Raw genomic sequence first — 19,055 nt, 5'->3', positions numbered from 1 at the left:
ACCTTTTTCCTATTGGCTCTTCCAATTCCCTAGCAATTCTATTGGACCCCTTACAACCGTTCAATTTTTGTCTTATGCCCTAGTGCACATTTTCTCCTCCCAAGCATGCTAAACATCAATATTCCAACACCCCCCTCCTTTGATGTGTATATGGTCATTTCCATACTTGAGAGGTGAGAATTCCCCCCTTAGTGCCCACTTAGGCCTTTAGCACTATGGTGTCACTTTCGGCTCTTACAAAGAAAAGGATTACAAGATAGATGCATAAGTCTTATAGCTCATAAGCTTTAAAATAACACATCTTGGGGTACATCAATTACATCATTTGATTGGGCATTTACATAATTTTCCAACCAATAGTTTGATTCATCATGACCAAATTTGATTGGGCATTTACATAATTTTCCAACCAATAACCTCTCCACCCAAATGGACGCTAGTAGGCGACCGTAGTAGTGCGAACTTCTCTCAAATTTGTAATGCCCGCTATTTTTAGTACAGAAAAAATTGGTCCTTACCCGCCTATAGTATTGTCATTGACACCTTAAGGAGTGCGCAGCTCAAATACTACTCCATTTGCTGCACTATATGAGCCGAGAACAATCTTTTTGTAGGCGGGCATCTTAGTCAATTTTTGCCATTTTGTGGTGGATTTTTTATGCATCTCTTTGCTTTCCCTCCTTGAAGGCCAACAAGGATCTACCAAAAGCCCCATCAAAATTGCCACCAACCTTTCCAATTTTCACCCTCAAAGGTCTTGATCACCCATTTTTTAGCACTAATCATGCAATTAAAGGGTGATTAAGATAATTTAGAAGATTGGAGCCAATTTTCACCCTCAAAGGTCTTGATCACCCATTTTTCAGCACTAATCATGCAATTAAAGGGTGATAATTTAGAAGATTGGAGCCAATTTGGTAAGGTTGTATTGTGTGTCATTGGGTAAGGAAACCCCAAATTTTTTAAATTCCCGGTCCACCTTGCATCAAACACTTAATTTTCTAAGAGTGCCAAAACACTTGTCTTGTAAAGTGGCTAGACACTTGCCAAAACACTTGTCTTGTAAAGTGGCTAGACACTTGCCAAAACACTTGTCTTGTAAAGTGGCTAGACATTGCCTCAAGAGTCTTGAGGTAAGACCCCGCTAGCATACTATTATCATGGCACCTACAATTGAAGTAGATAATTCATTGGTTTTGGATTTGAAACTTGGCAATCCAAACTCATGTACTTACTTATGAGAAAGAATCTGTGGGGATGAAAGGAAGGCAAATCAAGGAAAGTTTGAGAGATCTTTGGGAAGAGCGGAATGAGATGGCATTAGGAACAATTGCATTTGCATTAGGTGATGAGGTCATGCATAACATTTTCATAATGCTAAGAAAGCATGGGATGATCTTGAGATGATATTTGGGATAAAGTCTAAGCATTCTAAGGTTAAGCTACTTATACAACTATATAATCTTAAGCTTAAACACCTAGTGATGACATGATGAGTCACATTAACAAGTACAAGAGTATTAAGCACTAGCTCACTTGCATAGAAAAAAAGGTTGAAGAAGATGAAGCCAAAGCCATCTTATTAGCTAGTTGTGACATTGAGGGATATGGTGACCTTGTAGAGTACCTATCAAACATGGACAATCTCTCAATGTTCATGACATACAATCTTCTCTACTTGATAAGGAAGCCAAACTAAAGAATGCAAGTGAAGCTTCTACATCGAATGTTGAGTGGGCCTTCTATTCAAGAGGAGGAAGAGCGCTAGCATCAAGAGGGCGAGTACAAGGAAGAGGACAAGCACCATCAACAAGGACCACTTGTTACTATTGTGGCATGCAAGGCCACTTAGAGAAGTTTTGTCGGAACAAGGGTAAGCCTCAATGTAAGAACTATAACAAATTTGGTCATGATGAATCAATGTGATACCATGATAAAATTATAGTCCCACATCTATGGTGAGCTTCAAGGAGAGAAGAGGCTATGGAGGAAATGAGAGGGTAGCATTCATGGTTGGTGAGTGAAGATGTAGAAGATAATGCTAGAGTGGTAAAGTGTGGACAAGAGGGATTCATGCAAAAAAAAGGAATATGTCTCCATTCATTCCAAATGCTAGATATAGCTTTTTTGCTTACAAGGTAGATTGCACCCATTGGTGCCACTTGGACTTGACCTTTTTCCTATTGGCTCTTCCAATTCCCTAGCAATGCTATTGGATCCCTTACAACCTTTCAATTTCTTTCTTATGCCCTAGTGCACATTTGCTCCTTCTAGGAATGCTAAACATCAATATTCCAACAAGAATGACTAATTTCCTTATGGGTAAAGGATTTTGGGACTATGTTGAAGGAAACAATGAGGACTCAGTTGTCTGAAGAGAATGCCACTCTAGCAGACATAAAGGCATTCAAGGATTGGAACCAAGGTGCAAGTAAAGTCATGTATTGTCTTTCAATTAGTGTCACAGACACGATTATAGGACATATACAAGATGCCAACACCCTAGCAGTTACATGGCAAAATCTGGTGTACAGATGTTCCAGACCAACACAAAGGCAAGGAAATTGCAAAGCAAGAGCTACATACTGTGGAAAAAAATCATGTCTATCAATGAGCATGTTTTAAAGATCAAGGGCATTGTTGAATCCCTTGGGTCCTTCAATGTATCAGTGGAAGAAGAGGATTTGGTGAGTGTCTACCTGAATGGGCTTGGCAAAGAGTACAAGCCATTCAAGGCCTCCATTGAAATCAAGGAGAATATTCCCAACTTTCGGGACTTGATGTCTATGCTGATAATAGAAGAGAAGTCACTAGGTGAGGACTCTTCTTCACAAAGAAAGAACACATCGAAATAGGCCTTTTACTCTACTTTAGGTAGAGGAAGAGTTAGAGCTTGTGGTCAAGGCCAAGGTGGTGGCCATGACGAGGAAATCAGAATTCTAGACAACAACAATCCAATGATTTGCAGTAGGGCAACAATTATACACAGGTGGAAGAGGCCAGTTTAGAGGTAAGGGTAGACAAAGAGGCCGAGGTGATTGGTAAAGAAATCAAAATCAAAATAGCATAGATTGCTATTATTGTGGCAAACCAAGGTACATGGCAAAGGATTGCTATAAAAAGTAGAATTACATTAAAAGTGAAAAGTTACACCAAGGGAACTATGCATCATCTAGCAAACAGCGAGGTGAGTGGTGAAAAAAGTGAGTAGCTCCTTATGATGCATCACATGCTCAGTTTCATAATAGGAGATATGTCAGGATCTCAAGATACATGGTATGTGGATTCTAGTGCCTCTAACCATATGACTAGTCGTGCTGAGTGGTTTAGAAACATGTAGAAAATGGAAAAACCAGGTTATGTAGAAACAAGTGATGATACTGCGCATCCCATTATGCATGTTGGTAAAGTACCATTGTCTATGTAGCATGGCAAAATGAAGTACTTGGCAAATGTACTTTATGTCGTAAACATTACAAAGAACCTGGTTTCTATTAGACAGATAGTTGAGCAGGGTATGCAAGTGAGGTTTAATTCTCAACAAGGATGTTTTGTGAAAGACTTCAAAAATCAGTGTTGCAATGACTGAAGTCTGTGCAGGCCCAAAATATTGTTGCAGGTTTGCCAAAGTTGTCATTTTGTAGTTGGCTTCAAAGAGAGGTTATGTTGGAGAATATGTTCTTGAGAGCTCAAGATGTGCTTAAGGATTTCATTGACGTGCTTGGTTGAATTGTAGTTTTCAACGAGTGCGAGGAGGTGAGGATTGAGAAAAGAAAGTTCTTGTTTCATATGGTCAGGCGTGTGGAGGGAAAAGAGAAGGGAGCTGATCTCAAAAATCTAAGACAACTTGATTTGATTTAGATGGCTACTCAAAGATTGGTGTACATGTATACTATTGGTCGCATATTAGAAGACTATTAGAAAGATCATTTTATATTATCTGCATAATGTTGAAACTTGGTAGTTGTATGCATACCATTAAGATGTACGCCGTACAAGATGTATGAGTGTAGATTTTTTGATTTTTTAATTTTTTATATTTTGCCAAGTCTTAAAGTAAACACTTCAGAGAGAAATCCTTTTGAAGTAATTGACTTTCCTTGATTATTAATCATTGGCATTTTTACTACTTTTGGGCAATGCCATGCATTTTTTCCCTATTTTACCCTAGGGTTTAGAGACTCTTGGGACCAAGTTTCTCATATACCCTTTCTCCACCTTTCTCTCTATTGGTTTGAATCCAAATTTGTGTGTTGCCTTGGTAGAATCCCTGAGCATGTTACAGCTTCTTTGAGTAATTAGTAGATGTAATATGTAGCTTTTGTTTACTTTTTACTTTAGTTAGTATTATGATATTTTTGATGTTTAGGTAACCATAGCAAAGTGTACCTTCAAAGTATCTTTTAACTGCAAGAAATTTCCTTGATACCATCCAACCCTGAAGTGTTGGTGGTTGATTCCCTTCATACCTCTACTGCTTGGAGTGCTTTCTTAGTTGATTTGATGGCCTTTTAGGGATCCATTATTTTCAAGGCTATTTGTTTTTAAATTTGCATAGGAGTGTACTTTAAAAGGGTTTTTCTTATAGAGGCTTCACCACATAAGACTCAAGCTTAGGTTTCACATGTTTCTTATATGAATTGGTTGTTAATCTCATGAGGATTATGTTGATGTTCTAAAAGAACTAAATTCATATAATCCCTCTCCTTAATAAGTTCCTATTGATGAGGCTTTAATGGATGGGTTTAGATTTTGTTGGATACTTTGACTTTGGATGGGTTTAAATGGTGTCTCTTGAAATAAATCCTTATTGAAATAGGATGCCCGTTTTGTGAGGTGAAAAAAAGAAAAAAAGACCATGCCTCTATAGCCCTTCACCTCCCAAACTTTGAAAATACTAACACAACGGCACCACCAACCGGCTGGTTGGAACACTTCTCCCGGTTCACCACCCACCCACACCAGAAAGATAGCTCAAAACCACGATAGACAAATGATCATTCATCAAAAATAGACACAGCACCATCCACACCATAACACTTTGAGAAATCCAGTCCCAACTTCACCACACTACAAACAAACTCAGCAATTACACCAAAAACCAGGACTCTGGCTTGCCAAGGGAATTACACCCTTGCGTCTGACAACCAAGCCTCTGTCTCTCGGTCTCTGCTCTCTTCAGAGGGCGCCCCACCAGCAATTCTCCTTCACTTCCTCTGTAGCCCGGCTACTCTTTGTCCAGCTACTACCTGCCAAGTGTCGTAGGCGAGCCCCACTTGTCTCCAACCCACACATCAGCACCTCAACTGCAGCCAACACAAAACACCCAAGGCTCTCTCTCTCTCTCTCTGGTCAATATCCACTCTCTGCCTCCTCTGCTACAGTCGCCACCCACACAAAAACCGGCCACTTCTCTCTCTTCAGAGGGCGCCCCACCAGCAACCCTCGACTTCAGCAGCTCTCTCTCTGTGTCTCACGACCACCAGCAATGCTAACACCAGAGCCTCTGCAGCTCGTCAGCTCCTCTCGATCTTCACACTGCAGCTCCCTTCGCTAGACCGCTTCACATCTCCAGCCCCGCTGCCTGTATCACCAACCCAACACCAGCCCAAGCCACATCACCCACGCGGCTGCCTCTACGTCCAGCCACAAAACAAGAAAGGCCACCCTCTCTGCTCTGTCACCGCCGGCTACCCAAAGTGTCGGCGTCTTCCAGCTTCTCTGCAGCTGCCAGTCACCGCCTGTCCTCTGCAGCTATCACCAGAGCCGCTTCCTCTCACACAAGGCGGCTACCACACCAGCCCGACTGTGTCTCTGCAGAATTACCCGCCAGGCGGCCTTCTTATACAAGGTGGCTGCTCCCCTTCTCTATGCCTGCAGATGCCACGAGCCTTCACTTACCCGAGACTCGCACAATGCGGCTCACTTCGCTACAGCCCTCTCCTTCTACCTGTCAGTAGAACCACCCCAGAGGCTCTGGCATAAGGCGGCTCACTTCGCCTACAGCCCTCAGCTCTGCACAGCCACTCCAGCGCGACCCTTCCTCTGTCACACTTGGACTCAACTTTTTCGAAGCGGCCACCTTCATTCTCTTCGTGTCTTTGCCAGCCTTCTAGACGTCTGCGTTGGTAGCGTACAAAGCCTCCATGTGGCTATTTCAAGTTGGCCACATAATATTATTTATTCTTTTATTCTTTTTTTAAAGCTTCAATGATGGCCACCAATGCTACAATGGCCCCTCCTTCTCCTTGCTTCATCTGAACATGCGGCGCCCACAATTTCCAAACATGACAAGAGCTGCCCACCACGGCCTTCCATCAGCTGCACCTCAACTTACCAAAATACGACCATTGCGCATGCTCCAAAGGCGGCCTCTCTTTTGAATTGATCGATCACTACAGGCAAAACAAACTCCCTTTCAAAAGGCACCATTGCCAAAGTATCCACTTCAGTTCCTGCATGCTCATCTTTATCAAGGCTAACAAGAAATTCATCTATCATAGCATCCATAGTCTCATCCATAGCATCAACATCATTCAAAGTATGCTGGTGTTGCTCTTCTTTCATAGCATCAATCCTGCTCGTGGCTTTCTTAACATTAATGCACATCTGGTCATCCAACTCCAGCTCTGGTTCATCATCCTGTAGACTTTCTATATCCCACTCATCCCACAAAGGTTTATCATCCAAAGACTCAAAAGCATACTCTTTCACATCACATGCATACCTTTGCTCATGATTCACTTGTACCTCCTCGCATTCTTCCTGTATGGCCTCTTCCTGTTGGGCAACCTCATCACCAACATCAATAACCAGGGCATCCATCTTTGCATCCTCCTCACTGGGGATGAAGTGTCTTCTGTTCCCTCACTAGTATTACTGCTACTAGTCATGTCATCAATCCTTCCAGCCATGTCCTCCTATAAATTGTAGCCTTTCTGCCCAACCCCCAGTGGAAAATTAGTCACCTAAAACTTCCTACGAGACTTTCGCTTCTCCTTTACATCCCCTAAAACTTCCTACGAGACTTTCGCTTCTCCTTTACATCACCTAAAACTTCCTACGAGACTTTCGCTTCTCCTTTACATCCCCTCCTTCCTTCACTTTACCTTTCTTCTTGCTGGGCCCTACAGCATCCCTGCTTTCCCTTTCCTGTGGCGTCCGTTTCCCCGAAGGTATCACATCAGCTTCTGTCTCCTTCGTCTTCTCAAGGGTGACCACATCTATCACCTTAGTTTTACCTTTCTCTTCATTTGTCAATCCACTAGTCCCTGCTTCACCTCTAATTTCAATTCCATAATCATTTGCCCTGTTGGGAATCTGAGAGTGTAAGGGATACATATCACCCCCCATTCGCTGAGGCTTATCACACAGTCTGTACTTAGATGTCCAAGTTCACCACAATTCCAACATGTAGGAATAAACCGTCTACCCCTGCCAAAACTACGGCCACTTCCATAGCCTACTATCTGACCTTCAACCCCTTCTCCCGGTTCACCACCCACCCACACCAGAAAGATAGCTCAAAACCACGATAGACAAATGATCATTCATCAAAAACATACACAGCACCATCCACACCATAACACTGAGAAATCCAGTCCCAACTTCACCCACTACAAACAAACTCAGCAATTACACCAAAAACCAGGACTCTGGCCAGGATTTATTGCCAAGGGAATTACACCCTTGCGTCTAACAACCAAGCCTTTGTCTCCCGATCTCTGCTCTCTTCAGAGGCCGCCCCACCAGCAACCCTCCTTCACTTCCTCTATATCCCGGCGGCTACTCTTTGTCCAGTTGCTACCTGCCAAGTGTCAAAGGCGAGCCCCACTTGTCTCCAGCCCAGACATCAGCACCTCAACCTACAGCCAACACAAAACACCCAAGGCTCTCTCTCTCTCTCTCTGGTCAGCATCCACTCTCTGCCGTCACCACCCACACAAAAACCGGCCACTTCTCTCTCTTCAGAGGGCGCCCCACCAGCAACCCTCGACTTCAGTAGCTCTCTCTCTCTGTGTCACGACCAGCAGCAACGCTAACACCAGAGCCTCTGCAGCTCGTCAGCTCCTCTCGATCTTCACACTACAGCTCCCTTCGCTAGACCGCTTCACATCTCCAGCCGCCGCTGCCTATATCACCAACCCAACACCGGACCAAGCCACATCACCCACGCGGTGTCGTGCTGTGGCACGTCCATGTAGTGAAAGAAGCTCACAGACCATCCCATATGAACTCAGATGCATGGGCAGAAAAAAGTAAAAAGGGTTAAGGCTGCCTTTGCTTTGGTGTTCAGCTTGTTACAAGCCTGTCTGGAGTAAGGTTCAGTGGAGGTGAGATCAGCTCGTATGTGTGCGCGACCGCTTGATATGTGTGGGCACGTCAAAATACAATGGGCACTGAAGGTTGTGGTTGAGAATGTGTGAAAGCAAGGGCAATAAAGATAAAGGGGGCCATGTGCCATGGGTATTGGTATGTAAGGCAATGTTGAGGAGGCAGGCCTTAGAATAAAATAAAATTAATGATAATCGTGGCCACAAAAAGAATGGCCATGTGGGAGCTTCACGTGGCTGCCAGCTCGCTATCCAGAAGGTGACGAAGAAGTTGGTGGGAGTTGGCTGCTAAGGAAGGGAATCGCCTGACAGAGAGGCGGGAGGTAAGTAGAAAAGGAGGGCCTCCTCGTTGATGAGGAGAGCCCTGTATGTTTTGTCTTGGGCGCTGTAGCAGATGGCGGGCAGCCATGAAGCTGCAGGAGGAACACCAGGCTAGGAATACATCACAGCATCAAGCTGTGCCGGAGATTAGGGTTTCTGGCCATTCTATCAAACATGGATCGAATGAATGCACGGGGCTGCCATCTTTGTCCACCAAGGCAATACAACATCAAGCTGCACAGGAGATTAGGGTTTCTGGACATTCTGTCAAACATGGAGTGTACGGGGCTGCTGTCATCCTCCGGTGAGGAGCCATAACATCTAGCTGCGGGGCCATCGTTGTCCAGTCACTTTACTTTTCCAACACTCAGAAATCGTGTATGTTTCCTCAGTGTATGCTCCTGGCTTGGATACCATCATTGTATTCAAGAAAAACACTCTTGTCAAGACAAGTGGAACGGGTCTAGCATACGTGAATAATAATCAACTACATCATTATACCTCCATACCTCAACCAGTGGTGAATCAGCTTGAGCCTCAGTTGACAAAAGAGTGCAGGAAGAGCATGGAGGAGCATTTGGAAAGCATAAGATATATACTTAGTTTATGGGACCTAGATAAGCATGATCACCATGTCTATGTTGATTTGGGTTCACATGATTTCAACTGCACCGGCTTGAGAATCAAGGTCTTGAAGCTGTGATGCTGTGGTTTACCAGAGGAGGGGAACCCTTGAGAGTTTCCTTTTGTATTTTCTTTTGATGCTGATGCCCGTGTCTCAGGGCAGTTGAAACACTGTTATGTTTTGCCTATCTAGAGAATCTAGAGAGATTGGCTTGCAAGCTTCTGCAGATGATGCCCCTTGAAGTTCAACAACATAACTCTCACAGCCAGACACCCAGTGTGTTCCCGGCTAGACCGCACACGTCACGACAGCTTTGGTGAACCCGACGTGAAACAGCTGGGGTGAGAGTAGAAGGGGAATCATGGGTGATCAACAGGAGCAGCAAGGATTTCGTCCGGACGTCAACACCATGCAGATGTTTCAGGCGTTTGTGCTCTACATGCAACAGCAACAGGCAGTCGAAAGAAGGCTGGGTGAAGTGGGAAAACAAAGGTAATGTTATCTGATTTGAATGCTGGATGAAAAACGATATGATATCTGGAATGTATGGATACATGCAAGATGACATACAAATCAAGATGATGCTTGGGGAAAATTAGAGCAAATAGATACATAATCAGGGCTTTCTGAAAGGCAGGTACAAAAATGAAGGAAATATACTATAATGATGCTATATCTTAGCTGATTGGAGAACTTCTAAAGCATGACAAGGATGCAAAGGAGGTAAAAATAATGGCAGACAAAGCAAAGAAGGCTATAGGGGCCTATGACACTGATGCATTTCTCGAAAAGAGAGAGCCAAGAGCTTATAGGACTTGTAGTCTTCCATAATAAAACTATTAGGGAAGAAGAAGGATTACAAGGGCTTATGACACTTGTTCACCTCAAGAGAAGGGGATAACAAGGAGCTTGTATAGACTTGTAGTTCTCTCTTAGGACTGTAGAATGGGCAACAAGGGCTTGTGACACTCATCCTTCTCGACAGCTAAGGAAGGAGAGGAGCTTGCAATGACTTGATCCATTCCTGCCACTTCAAGGGCCTATGACACTCATCTATTCCAATAACCAAGGATAGAGAGGAGCTTGTAGTGACTTGAAGCTAACTCTTTGTCTCAAGGGCTTACGACACTCGACCTTTTTGATAGCTGAGGAAGGTGAGGAGCTTGTATTGACTTGAGGTCTTCCCTACAAGTTGCAAAACAGTTAGAATGCTCAAGAACTTATGAATGCCGGAAAGGTGGACACTTCTTTGTACTCTAATTGTCGGAATATCTGAAAGAAACTCTTTGAAAAAAAAAACAGGGCTAAATAATCCACTCTCAAAGCAGGTATGTGGATGCATGCTTGCATGTATGGCAGTGAATTTGAAATGGATATTGCAGTGGGTACGGCTCTTATCACCATGTATGGCAATTGTGGGCAGCTAGAGTATGCTCAAAGAGAATTTAACAGCATGTCTCACCATGATTCCGTCTCTTGGACTGCTATGATTGCTACATATGCTCAATGTGGGAAAGGTAGTCATGCACTTTTCCTGTTTGATCTCATGCTGTTGCATGGATTGATGCCAGATCTGGTCACCTTTGTTAGTGCCCTTGATGCATGTGCTGGTCCAGCGTGGTCGAGTTCTGCCTTTCAGGAGGAGCCAGCAAACCATGCACAAGCATTTGGATCTAGATCCACTCCTAGAGTGCAAATGGATGCACAAGTGCAAGAGGCCAAGGGCTGGGGCCTTCTCTCTCCCTCTTCTCCTTCCTGTGCCTGCTCTGCTCTGCTCTGTGGGTCTGTCAAGATATGGTCGGTTCTTTGGATCTGGCGGAGGCATGGCCATCCTGCTGTATAAGCAGGAACCTTTCCAAGGTACACGTAAAGCTTCAAATTTCATGGAAACACAAGGGCCTTCATTATCATTATCATCATCATCATCATCATCATCGTCGTCGTCGTCATCGTCAAGGGAAACCATATATGGCCTTCTGCAGACATGCAGTAGAAGGAAAGATCTAGCAACAGGCAGAAACTTGTATTCCCTCATGGTCATCTATAGCCTCAACACAGTTGCAGCTTTGGCAGACCATCTCATACGCCTTTTTGCCTCTTGTGGGAGCCTAACAGAGGCCAATCAAGTGTTCTCCCAAGTGGCAAACCCAACTGTTTACACGTGGAATGCCATCATCTCAGCCCATGCAGAATTTTCTCAAGCTTGTATTGGCATCAGAGCAGTTGAGCCTGGGAGGCTCATACATTATCAGATAGTTAGCTTTGGCCTTGATTCTGATGTGCTTGTTGGGAGCACCTTGATTGACATGTATGCTAAATATGGATGCCTAGTGGAGGCCCACAGAGTTTTTGCTACGCTTCGGCATCGGAATTATGTGTCATGGGGGGTGCTGATTGCCGGCTATGCTCAGCATGGCCATGGCCTTCTTGCCATACAACTCTTTGAGACTATGCATCAAGAGGGCGTATGGCCAGATAAAGCCACATTTCTGTGTGTTTTGAAAGTATGTGGTAGTGTCAAAGATGTAGGACAAGGCATGTTGATACATGATCAGATAATAAGCCTAGGGTTGGAATTGGATGATTTCCTTGGCAACTGCCTTGTTGATATGTATGCCAAATGTGGGATTATAGAGGAGGCACATACTGTGTTTGACAACCTATTAAACAAAGATGCTGTATCTTGGGTGGCATTGATCTCAAGGTATGCCCAACATGCAGATGGAAAGTTTCCCCTTGAGCTCTTCATGAAGATGCAACTGAAGGGCATACTGCCAGACAGAGTTAGTTTTTTGTGTGTGTTGAAAGCCTCTGGAAGCTTAGGTATGGTAGAGCAAGGTCAGATAATACATGATCAAGTCATTAAGTATGGATACGACATAGATTCAGACATCCAGAATATCATTATCCACATGTATACAAAATGTGGAAGCCTAGAGGAGGCATGTGTGGTTTTTGAGCGGGCAGAGAATCAAGATGTTGTGACTTGGGGTGCATTGATTGCAGGGTATGCTGAGAGCGAAAACAGCTTCCCTGCACTTAAACTTTATGGAAAAATGCATCAGGAAGGAGTCATTCCAAACAAGGTCATGTTTTTATGCATTCTCAAGGCCTGTGGTAACATAGCAGCTGCAGAGCAGGGCAGACAGATACATGGGGAAATCACAAGGAGCGGACTTGAAATAGATTTGCTTGTTGGAAGTGTCCTTGCTGACAAGAAGCAAACAGAAATAGAGCTACGAAAGAAGTTGGAAGAAGCCAAGAAAAGGGAGGCTGATCTAGAGAATGATTTGGATGAGAATGTGGGTTCAGAGGATGAAGAAGCTGAAGATAACGTGTCAAAATTTGATGAAGATGAGGGTGACATTCAAATCAGTATAGATTTGAAGAAGATTAGCCTACATAGCAACTTGGTGGCACATACCGGAGGATGTGCAGGTTTAGAGGGGGTCGATGTCGTGCTGTGGCACGTCCATGTAGTGAAAGAAGCTCACAGACCATCCCATATGATCTCAGATGCATGGGCAGAAAAAAGTAAAAAGGGTTAAGGCTGCCTTTGCTTTGGTGTTCAGCTTGTTACAAGCCTGTCTGGAGTAAGGTTCAGTGGAGGTGAGATCAGCTCGTATGTGTGCGCGACCGCTTGATATGTGTGGGCACGTCAAAATACAATGGGCACTGAAGGTTGTGGTTGAGAATGTGTGAAAGCAAGGGCAATAAAGATAAAGGGGGCCATGTGCCATGGGTATTGGTATGTAAGGCAATGTTGAGGAGGCAGGCCTTAGAATAAAATAAAATTAATGATAATCGTGGCCACAAAAAGAATGGCCATGTGGGAGCTTCACGTGGCTGCCAGCTCGCTATCCAGAAGGTGACGAAGAAGTTGGTGGGAGTTGGCTGCTAAGGAAGGGAATCGCCTGACAGAGAGGCGGGAGGTAAGTAGAAAAGGAGGGCCTCCTCGTTGATGAGGAGAGCCCTGTATGTTTTGTCTTGGGCGCTGCAGCAGATGGCGGGCAGCCATGAAGCTGCAGGAGGAACACCAGGCTAGGAATACATCACAGCATCAAGCTGCGTGCCGGAGATTAGGGTTTCTGGCCATTCTATCAAACATGGATCGAATGAATGCACGGGGCTGCCATCTTTGTCCACCAAGGCAATACAACATCAAGCTGCACAGGAGATTAGGGTTTCTGGACATTCTGTCAAACATGGAGTGTACGGGGCTGCTGTCATCCTCCGGTGAGGAGCCATAACATCTAGCTGCGGGGCCATCGTTGTCCAGTCACTTTACTTTTCCAACACTCAGAAATCGTGTATGTTTCCTCAGTATATGCTCCTGGCTTGGATACCATCATTGTATTCAAGAAAAACACTCTTGTCAAGACAAGTGGAACGGGTCTAGCATACGTGAATAATAATCAACTACATCATTATACCTCCATACCTCAACCAGTGGTGAATCAGCTTGAGCCTCAGTTGACAAAAGAGTGCAGGAAGAGCATGGAGGAGCATTTGGAAAGCATAAGATATATACTTAGTTTATGGGACCTAGATAAGCATGATCACCATGTCTATGTTGATTTGGGTTCACATGATTTCAACTGCACTGGCTTGAGAATCAGGGTCTTGAAGCTGTGATGCTGTGGTTTACCAGAGGAGGGGAACCCTTGAGAGTTTCCTTTTGTATTTTCTTTTGATGCTGATGCCCGTGTCTCAGGGCAGTTGAAACACTGTTATGTTTTGCCTATCTAGAGAATCTAGAGAGATTGGCTTGCAAGCTTCTGCAGATGATGCCCCTTGAAGTTCAACAACATAACTCTCACAGCCAGACACCCAGTGTGTTCCCGGCTAGACCGCACACGTCACGACAGCGGCTTCCTCTACGTCCAGCCACAAAACAAGAAAGGCCACCCTCACTACAAGACAATGCTGCCATACACGGGTTTCATACACGCGATAAATTACGAACGCGTGTATGGTCGCGCTTGTATTTGAATAGAATCGGACGCGTGTATTTTAGTATTTAAGTTCGCGTGTATGTTTGCATTTATCAACGCGTGTATAAACGCGTTTATATACACGCACTAATACACGCATCTATACACGATAATATTCACGGGGTAATACTCGCTATTATACACGGATAAATACACGCTACTATACACGGATTAATACACGCATGGCAGAGAAAAACTGAAGAAAAACTGAATTCCTTTACAAAATTGAAAACTATTTTCCTTAAACCATCTCATAGTACATTACAGTATACATCATTACACAATCCCACTACATGCATTTACAACAATGAAATATATTCAAAAATAAATCATGCATATGAGATGATAGAAATGTCATCAATTTAGAACATACAGTGACGGATTGGTTAGGGTTCGATCTCATCTTCAATAAGATCCATCCTTGCCAAACGATCAACATCAATATCCATTTGATCAATTGGTAAGGCTACGATTAAATTTATTCCACTATCGATATTCTGTACTCCATTGATAATGGTATAGATGTCCTGATCATCCTCATCAACATCACCATCATCCTCAATGGTAGGGTCATTCTCATGATCATGAGAAATGGCATGCTCATCCTCATTATCATGATCATCTCTTATTTCTTGATCATCGATCACAACATCTTCAATGGCATGTTCGACATCATCTTCATTGCGGCTTGTTACATCCTCCATATGCTCCATATCAGTGAATGTATTATACATCATTTTGGAACGTGGTGCAATAGGGATGACGTACCACCATTTGATGTCATGCACCATTGGTAGATAGATAACCTACTCAAATACACACAGTACAGTAATTAATTAGCATATCAAAAGTCAAGGGGTACGCGAGCTTAGATATATATGTACATGAAACACATTAGTAAAAAAATGCATACCTGCTCACATTGTTGTGGCAATACGAGCCTATCTTTGTTTGCCAGAACTTTGTAGAGTCAATAGTTACATATCCACTTGCATGGCGTTTTATCATTGCATCAGGCCCTTTTTCCACCACGTTCATTTGCCATTTGACATCCAAAACATACACAAAGAAGCGACGAAAGTCAAGCCTAAATATGTCTTAGATTATGCCACAATAATCATCCATTTTTCCATTAGCTCCCTCAAAGCTACTAATGACACCGCAATCTTGTGTATTTCTCTTTTCATCAATTCTTTGTGTTCGAAAATGCTTGCCTTCACACCATATAGCATTGAACATAGTGCACTGGACCAAAATAGAAGCAATATTTGTGTAAGCAATGTGAATAAATATTAAAAGCAAATCACTTACAACTAATGCAAAACATTAGTTCTATGTACCGTTGACATGCATCCTCGTGCATACTCCCATTCTTCCGCCGTGATATGCAGCCCCTCGTCGCTCTCTGCTCTCTCCATTTCCTCATGCAACCAATCAACATGGATATCATTCGGAAGTGTTGCTAGATGCTTAGGGTACGCCTTCCGAGAGCCATGTTGCCTTCGAAAGAGCTCGCTCTTTCTGCTTGCCTTTTTGTCTTTGCATCCTCATATCTTGTAACCCATCTGCTCATCACATCACTATTAAGGATACAAGTGAAATTGAGATCATCAATCAATGTTCTGTCAATTACTTTACTCTGTCCTTTTCCTTGAGGCACAATAGAGGTCAGCCTCAAGTCCTCTTCATTGCTCCATAGTCGTGGCAAAGAGCTATCCACCTGACCAAGAAATTCTGAAATATATACAAGAGACTCTTGTATCAACCAACCCTCGGCCATGCTTCCTTCAGGCCTTGCACTTTGCCTCACAAAGTCTTTTAAGGTCTTCATGAAGCGCTCGAGGAAGAACATCCCCAGCGTGCATGCACAGTACCACATAAAGCAATTTCGTCCACTAAATGCACAATGAGATGTAGTTGACTTGTGAGAATGGTTCGCGAAAAAGTCTCCTCTACCAAACAAACCACCTCCACTGCCATAACACGAAAGAGAATGGTTCGCGGACAATGTAGAGCCTCCTTATGCGTCCCACGAAAGAGAATGCAATCATTGACGCATGCATGTATTTTATCATAATCCAGTCCTCCAAGAGATGTCACATAGCGCCTCGCTATGTCTCTTGAGGTGGGTAGTCTATTTTCCTTTGGAAGCATGTTTGATAATAGCCTGCATCCAATATCATCAATTATAATTAGTCTTAAATCCTAAACCTTAAACCACTAATTCAAATTTGTAAGTTAGAATGCTTACTTCAACAATGCGTCAAGACTTGCATTGCTCCATCCATAAACTGTTTGTATATTAAGTAGTTCAAGTGAAGCACGTAAAACTGAGAATGTGCACCCTTCAAACACCGGTGTCGATGAAGCCTTATAAAGATGCTCTTGTTCCATATCATCGTCGTCCATGCCTTTGGGATCATCCTTAAAAAGATTCCGCACCATATCATCAAGCACCTCCTCTTCCACAACTTCGTGGGGTGCAGGGCTATTGTCATCCCTTTCCCACTCATCTCTGACAATAGATCCCGAAGCTCCAGCATCATCTCGTCGACGCTTTACGTGCTCTCGTCGCGCGTAGGATACCATGTTAGGGTGTGGTACTGCATCCTGCTTCAATTTATCAAATTATATGTTACAACTCTATTAATTTAATTTGGATACCATGAGTCATTTGAATACCATCAATTTACATCTACTCACCTCTAAACCTGTTTGATTCCATTCTCCATACATGGAGATGTGATTCAAGGTAATTCGACGTGCTCGTACAATGCATCCTTGACATCAATTACACATACATTTGATCCGTTGTCCCAACCACACATCGCGATTACGATGACGCATTGTCTCATCTTCCCCAGAACTGCTTGAAGAGGTTGATGACATCCTGTGTACAAATCAGAAAACACAACATCATTATATGTTTTTAATGAAAGCACAAAAATCACGTGTATTGACGTGGCTATTTCCTAAAAATCGCGTGTATTAACGCGGCTAGTTCCTAAAAATCGCGTGTATTAACCCGGGTAATTTCTGCAAAACACGTGTATAAACGCAGCTAAAATATCATACACGTGAATATACACGCATTTATAAACGCGAATATAAACGCGACGGTATGTTTAAACTAAAAATAGCCCGCCTTCCCCAAATATAGATTTTGAACTAAGAAATTGACTCTGTATGCGTTTTCGCCTGTTTTCGCCTCTTCCAACAACAAGGAGGGAGCAGAGAAAGGAGCACACACACGGGAGAAGGAGGGAGCAGAGAAGGAGCAGAGAAGACTCACTTTTTCAGAGGTGAGTCACTTTTTCCTGTGCCTTGTCTCTTTTGTCAGATTTGTTTATTTTGCTCTTTGCTCTTTGGGTTTGTCCTTTTGCACACGATTGGGTTATTGCATCCTGACAGGGGCGACAATGGTTGGTCCTTTTATAAGGACACTCTGTCTTTGTCGGGGGTCGGTCTTTTCGAAAACAAAATTTCGCAGGTCGCGTGTAGAAACGCGTGTAAAAGCGCGTGTAACTTGTCTGCAGAGTCTGTTCACGCGGATATACACGCGTTTTTGGACGGGTGTATACACGCGTTTTTTGACGGGTGTATACACGCATTTTTTGACGGGTGTATACACGCGTTTCTGCAGGAGACTGCGGCGTTTCAGATTTCATGATTTGCAGGCAACTGACTTGAATGATGATATTTGTGTGAGTCAAGAGACAGCCCATGATGTACATGAAGATGTTTGTTGCAGGTTCTTTATGGATATTCCAGGTTCTTCATCCGATCCATTTGCATACAGCAATTGGCTGATGGAGATGCTGAATCATTTTGGGTGCCAACCTGGTCCGGTTGAGCTTACAGAGTATATGTATGCCCATCCCCCTCCTTCCCTGCCTGGTGTCTATACCCCTACCGCGAGTATCCAGGGCACTCCAGTGCCGTCTATTCCTCCGAGTCCGACGAGACGGCATGCAGCTTCTCCTCTTCCACGTCCACCGAGGAGACATACCTCGTCCCAGACACACTCACGTACACCCTCACACCCACCATCACGTGCTCCCTCAAAGCCACCGTCACGTCAGGGCTCACAGCCACCGTCACGTAGACAATCCCCCAGTCGTGACTCCACCCGCAGCAGTAGGAAGAGTGGGAGTGGAGGATGCGGCGGGTGCTTTGGGGGGGGAGGTGGGGGAGGTGGGGGAGGTAGTAGGGCACGCGGTGAGAGAGGAGATAGAGAGAGAAGAGTTAGAGGAGACAGTTCGGAAGAGGAGGAGATGAGAGATAGAGAGAGTGGTCTGCTATGATGTGACGGATAGGGGCGGGATAGTGATGGGGATGCGAGGGGGAGGGAGGTAATGTAGTACATGCGTGGGGTAGTATCAAACTCATATAGAAATTGTTTTATTAAATTTAAAGATCAAAATAGCCGATTAGTTGGGGAGGTGATAGAGGCTGTACATAGTCGGTACCCCAATCCCCCACATGCTACATTCTCGGATGTATGGGGAAGGACGCGAATAAGGGAGATCTTAAGTAATAAAAGATCTTAAGTAATAAAAGATCTCACCTTAAAAAACTCGCGTACGATGACCGGCTAAATGTAGCTGCGGGTGGCTATCCTACCGAGAAACCTGCCCCACTGCGCACAAACGCGAGTGGAAGGAGGCAAAGAAACGAGCAGAGGGTGGCGTGAAGAGCAGGCAGCATGTGGAGGCACGACGGATCCAGATGGAGACCATTGGATCTTCGCATTTCGGATCTGGCGGCGTCGAGTCATGGGAG

At 44.0% G+C, this 19,055-nt stretch overlaps 2 protein-coding genes across 2 annotated transcripts; one reads left to right on the top strand and one right to left on the bottom strand.

Annotated features, from left to right (window-relative positions):
• The first annotated feature begins 8,545 nt into the window (after positions 1 to 8,545).
• LOC147637714 (pentatricopeptide repeat-containing protein At5g27110-like) lies at positions 8,546 to 12,923 on the top strand. The gene is made up of 6 exons (XM_086799015.1): positions 8,546 to 8,592; positions 8,728 to 8,958; positions 9,616 to 9,771; positions 10,639 to 10,989; positions 11,072 to 12,692; positions 12,852 to 12,923. Exons 1-6 carry the CDS (start codon positions 8,546 to 8,548, stop codon positions 12,921 to 12,923), a joined length of 2,478 nt encoding a protein of 825 aa, XP_086655141.1.
• Positions 12,924 to 13,989: 1,066 nt separating this feature from the next.
• On the bottom strand, positions 13,990 to 16,862 carry LOC147637713 (uncharacterized). The gene is made up of 3 exons (XM_086799014.1): positions 16,525 to 16,862; positions 16,307 to 16,440; positions 13,990 to 14,072 (listed from the first exon to the last, which is right to left on the bottom strand). Exons 1-3 carry the CDS (start codon positions 16,860 to 16,862, stop codon positions 13,990 to 13,992), a joined length of 555 nt encoding a protein of 184 aa, XP_086655140.1.
• Between the last annotated feature and the right edge of the window lie 2,193 nt (positions 16,863 to 19,055).

Source organism: Cibotium barometz, chromosome 6 (assembly GCF_041138505.1).
Source record: "Cibotium barometz isolate CiBa-2024 chromosome 6, ASM4113850v1, whole genome shotgun sequence".
In the NCBI taxonomy this organism is placed as follows: domain Eukaryota; kingdom Viridiplantae; phylum Streptophyta; class Polypodiopsida; order Cyatheales; family Cibotiaceae; genus Cibotium; species Cibotium barometz.
This window is presented reverse-complemented; position numbering and strand designations above follow the sequence as displayed.